The sequence below is a fragment of the Arachis ipaensis genome, chromosome B6 (genome assembly GCF_059453495.1).
Source record: "Arachis ipaensis isolate K30076 ecotype BB chromosome B6, ASM5945349v1, whole genome shotgun sequence".
NCBI classification, from domain to species: Eukaryota; Viridiplantae; Streptophyta; class Magnoliopsida; order Fabales; family Fabaceae; genus Arachis; species Arachis ipaensis.
Window position 1 is genome coordinate 119419110 of NC_142441.1, and position 5521 is coordinate 119424630.

Here is a 5521-nt window from a genome sequence, read left to right on the forward strand (position 1 = left end):
TATTTTCTGGCAATCTTTTCGCACTGTGTCAGAATCATTTAGATGCATATTGGAAGCTGAAAACTGTTAGTTATTCTCTATATGTTTAGTTTCTCTATACACTACTTACTTTTAATTTGCAGAATATTCTCTGTTACAAATATCCGTCTCAGTCTCATTGTTTTAATTTGCAGAATATTCTCTCTCGCGGTTCTGCTCGCTTCTCTGTCGCGGTTCTGCTCGCGGTGCTACTCGAAGGTTAGTTCTCTCTCCCTCGCTCACACAAATCATAAGCTGCCATCCATTACCAACTTCTCAAATATTTCCCTTTTTATCTTCCATGAAATATTTTCATAAAAGGGTCCAAGAAATCAAAGCCAAAATCCAATTTTTGCAGCTACAAAATTCCACCTGCTGAATTCGAATATCTGTTTCTTAAGAAATCAATCCTGTTCAGTACATAGAAGTGATCAGGTATATAGTTTGAATTTCTTTTTTGCACTTTTTTTTAATAATTTGGGTTTTCTTCTATTTCAGTTCTTAGTATTTGTGTTGATTCCTGAACTGCTTTTTTTAAGAAAAAAAAATCTCTGGTGTGAATCTGATATTTTTTAAAAGATATTTGAGCATTAGTTTTCTTTGAATTTGATTTTCACTTTTTTACCAAATTATGGAAATTAGATGAATAGTTTGATACAAAGGAAAATGAATGATAAACCTTGAAAGTTTTGGTCTCACTAATGCTCTATTCTGTTTGGCATTACTCTGTTTTAGAATTTTCTATAGTCTTTCATTATTTTAATCTCTCATTCAATTTGTTACTCCACCTAGGTAGCAAGCATAATCTAACTTATGAAAAATGAGGTGTTTGAAGGATGCTGCTGAACCACCTTTGATCAAGATGCATCCCCATGAGAATTCATCATGTCACTAATGGTAAGATTTTTATCCTCACCTACTAGGGGCACATAACCTCCCTCTTTGTACACCTTATATTGATCATTCAGCATATAGCTAAAGCTTCTCCAATATTCCTTATGGTTTCTCTATTTATCCCTGCTTTTATTAAGAACCTATTCTGCTGCTGTTTTTGTTTCATGAGAGTTAGGCTTAGCTAGAGTTGCTTGTTGTTTTCCTTTTTGATTAATTGGAGCATTCCTCTTGGTTTGATTAGTGGAGATAGTGCATTTTTTATTTGAGACAGATCTTTGCAATTTGGTTTTTTGCATGTTAGGTTTGGGATTCTGAATAGTAACTATTTTTTGCCCCTGACTTTTAGGGATTTCCTTGCCTTTGTTGGCTTGATTATTTCCTTTATGGGAGTGGCTAGCATGATGAATGATTTATTAATATTATTTTTTGGTGAAATTCGGTTTTCCGTAGGAATCTTAAGTTTTAAGATGCAAAGTATATATAATTTCTTAATGAGTGGAAGGTCAAATTTTGGATATTGCGTTGCAAAGTTGTTTAATCAGCTTTTTTGTTGACGAGTGGTGCACGAAATTGTGATCTCAGGCAACGGCGCCAGAAACTCTGTACGCACATCTTAATAAATCGTTTTTCATTCACAACTTCGATACAACTAACCAGCAAGTGCACTGGGTCGTCCAAGTAATAAACCTTACGTGAGTAAGGGTCGATCCCACGGAGATTGTTGGTATAAAGCAAGCTATGGTCACCTTGTAAATCTCAGTCAGGCGGATATCAAAAGGTTATGGAGTTTTCGAAATTAAATAATAAGTAAACATAAAATAAGGATAGAAACACTTATGTATATCATTGGTGAGAATTTCAGATAAGTGTATAGAGATGCTTTCGTTCCTCTGAACCTCTGCTTTCCTGCTGTCTTCATCCAATCAGTCTTACTCCTTTCCATGGCTGGCTTTATGTAAGGACATCACCGTTGTCAATGGCTACTTTTTATCCTCTCTGGAAAATGGTCCGATGCGCTGCCACTGCATGGCTAATCGTCTGGAGGCATCACCCTTGTCAATGGCTGCATCCCATCCTCTTGTGAAAATGGTCCAAATGCTCTGTCACAGCACGGCTAATCATCTGAGGTTATCGATCATACTGGAATAGGATTCACCCTCCTTTTGCGTCTGTCACTACGCCCAGCACTCGCGAGTTTGAAGTTCGTCACAGTCATTCAATCCCAGAGTCCTACTCGGAATACCACAGACAAGGTTTAGACTTTCCGGACTCTCATGAATGCCGCCATCAATCTAGCTTATACCACGAAGATTCTGATTAAGAGATCCAAGAGATACTCATTCAATCTAAGGTGGAACGGAAGTGGTTGTCAGGCACGCGTTTGTGGGGGAATGATGATGATTGTCACGTTCATCACATTCAGGTTGAAGTGCGAATGAATATCTTAGAAGCAGAATAAGTTGAATTGAATAGAAAAATAGTAGTACTTTGCATTAATCTTTGAGGAACAGCAGAGCTCCACACCTTAATCTATGGAGTGCAGAAACTCTACCGTATGAAAATACATAAGTGATAATGGTTCAGGCATGGCCGAATGGCCAGCCCCCATGAAAGTCTAAGATAGCATAAAACTGATCAAAGATCTCTAATACAATAGTAAAAAGTCCTATTTATACTAAACTAGTTACTAGGGTTTACAGAAGTAAGTAATTGATGCATAAATTCACTTTCGGGGCTCACTTGGTGTGTGCTTGGGCTGAGCTTGAATGTTACACGTGTAGAGGTCAATCTTGGAGTTGAACGCCAGTTTGTAACGTATTTCTGGCGTTCAACTCTGGCTTGTGACGTGTTTCTGGCGTTTAACTCCAGATAGCAGCATAGAACTGGCGTTCAACGCCCTTTTACGTCATCTAAACTCGGCCAAAGTATGGACTATTATATATTGCTGGAAAGCCCTGGATATCTACTTTCCAACGCAATTGGAAGCGCGCCATTTTGAGTTCTGTAGCTCCAAAAAATCTACTTTGAGTGCAGGAAGGTCAGAATCCAACAGCATCAGCAGTCCTTCTTCAACCTCTGAATCTGATTTTTGCTCAAGTCCCTCAATTTCAGCCAGAAAATACCTGAAATCACAGAAAAATACACAAACTCAGAGTAAAGTCTAGAAATGTGAATTTAACATAAAAACTAATAAAAACATCCCTAAAAGTAACTAGATCCTACTAAAAACATACTAAAAATAATGCCAAAAAGCGTATAAATTATCCGCTCATCAGCGAGCGAAGACGCTATGTTTTATGAACATGTTCTATTTGATTCATTTTTGCAGTGTTTGTAATTTTTTTGGTTGTTTGTGGAATTATCCTTTCTGTTAGAGAAACTGGATACTTTTGGTTTTGGACAGTAGCTACTTTGTTAGAAATGCTTCACTTTCTAAATTGTTGCAGATTATTTTATCATCAATGTTGTATACAGTGTCTACCATACTAGTTTACCAACTTTAATAAGTGAGTTGCAGAACTCACACTAGGGCGGATTAAGAACTATATAGTTGATAATTCATGATCTGATTTGAGTCTCCTTAAATCACTTCAATTTTTATCCATCTGAGGATGGTGTGGTGTTAGGATAAGTTATATTACTAAGCAAATTATTTTACCCTTTTATCAGGAACTATCTGGCTCCGTTTCTAGATTAATAATGGACCAAAGCTCCATTGATTATGGTTATAGGGATGGAGAAAGTGATGCTGAACGAACTCTAAAGATGGTAGACACAGGAGTAATTGGTAGCGAGATTTCCATGGCCGAAGTAAGTCTTAAATCCCCTCTGTAGTATATGTTGTGTTTAGAGATGTCTATTCTTTTCATTTATAAAGTTTGCATTTTCATTCAGGAGTCAGGCATCTGGTCTAAACCCAACAGTGACAATTTCACTCAATGCATAGAACTGCCAAGAAATCATAAGAGTATGACTCAAGTACCCTCCTATCTTGTATTATGCAGTGGGTTATTCTGTGATTTCTCTCTTCTCACTCTTCCTTTTTCTTTCTTTTTCAGCAGGGCTAGATGCAAAGACCAACGGCTATATCCTCATAAACGCTAACGGTGGCTTGAACCAGATGAGATTTGGGGTCTGGCAGCATTGATTTCTGATAGTATATTATGAAAAGTTAGGTAACGAAAGGTACTATCTTAATAATTATTACTCCACCTAGTAATTGAATTGTTCATTAGACACTATTAATAACGAATTATAATTGTCTCAATATGTGACTCACACTACTATTTTGTGATTAAATTTAATCTTAGTAATTCTTATCTGATTGAGAAACAGTTGTAATTGGCTTGTTTGTAGTATATATAACTATATAGCTCTTAATTCTATAGATTAATTTGGTTGTTGGAGAAATACTAGGTGTTAATTCTAGACGTTTCACATTAAAATATTTTGGGAGTGAAGTGTTTATGGGTTGACTTTGTAAGGAGTCAAAGGTATGTGCTATGTCCCTACAATTGTTATCATATTCGCCTAATTATGCCAAATTAGTAGGAGTGGAATTAGCTTTATGTGTTGCTGATTTAATTTTGATTCTTATTAATAAGCTCAATCCCTTGTAAATTTGAGACTTTGGTACCACCAATTTTGTTTCCCATTTTCCTTTTTTTTTTCAGTCATGGTACTGGTATGTGCTTTCAAAGACATTGGCTGAAGATGCTGTTTGGAAATTTGCAAAAAAAAAAAAAAAGAAAACAATTAACCCAGCAATGGTGATTGGACCTCTTCTGCAGCTAGTACTTAACACAAGTGCTGCTGGTGTTTTGAATGTAACTAATGGTAATGTTTAAAATTCTATTTTCTGCACGTGAAAATGAAAATTGAAATAGTAAATGATAAAAGTACAATATATAATGTGTAAGTCTATAAAGCTTATCTTTCTCTTATGATGTGTTTGTTAATGTGATGTTGATTCAAGTGTCTTGATGTTTGGTTCAGGAAAAGAAGCCTTATTCCGATAAAGTTGCTAAGCTTAAAGCAGAATATGAGAAGGCTATGGAAAGTTATAATGCTGCTGAAGCAAGAGGAGAAAAGGGTGAAGGAGAAGGAGAGCATGAAGAGGGCTGATGAAAAATATGATAAGGAAGAAGCTGCGGCCAGTGAAGACGAGGAGTTTTAAAGCAAATGGTAGCAGGAGTTCTTCCCACATCAACTTTTTGTTAATCATAGTTCTGTTGTATATCACTTTTTGGTTTTCCATCCTTCATATCTTTGGGAACATTACAGTTTTAATTTAAATTATTATTATAGCATGTAAATAATTCATGTAAATCAATAAAAAATCAATTCTTATGCCTTCTAATTTTCTCTTTTTAATTATTATTATAGAATTGTAATTTTTTAATTATTATTATGCATTATAATTTTCTCCTTCTTTTTTAATTTGACAAAGGAATAGGCCACGCTTTGAAAGCGTGGCAAAAGGCTTTAGTGGGAAAGTCACGCTTTTAAAAGTGTAGCTGTATGTGCTCTATCGGCACGCTTTCAAAGCGTAGCCAAAACCAACTTTCTTGGCACGTTTCAAAAGCGTGGCGATATGTGAACTTTCCGG

At 35.9% G+C, this 5521-nt stretch overlaps 1 protein-coding gene across 1 annotated transcript; it reads left to right on the forward strand.

The window, feature by feature from the left end:
* The first annotated feature begins 903 nt into the window (after positions 1 to 903).
* LOC148562477 (O-fucosyltransferase 35-like) lies at positions 904 to 4060 on the forward strand. The gene is made up of 4 exons (XM_088489862.1): positions 904 to 915; positions 3583 to 3723; positions 3808 to 3880; positions 3975 to 4060. The coding sequence occupies exons 1-4, from the start codon at positions 904 to 906 to the stop codon at positions 4058 to 4060; spliced, it is 312 nt and encodes a 103-aa protein (XP_088345988.1).
* The last annotated feature ends 1461 nt before the right edge of the window (positions 4061 to 5521 follow it).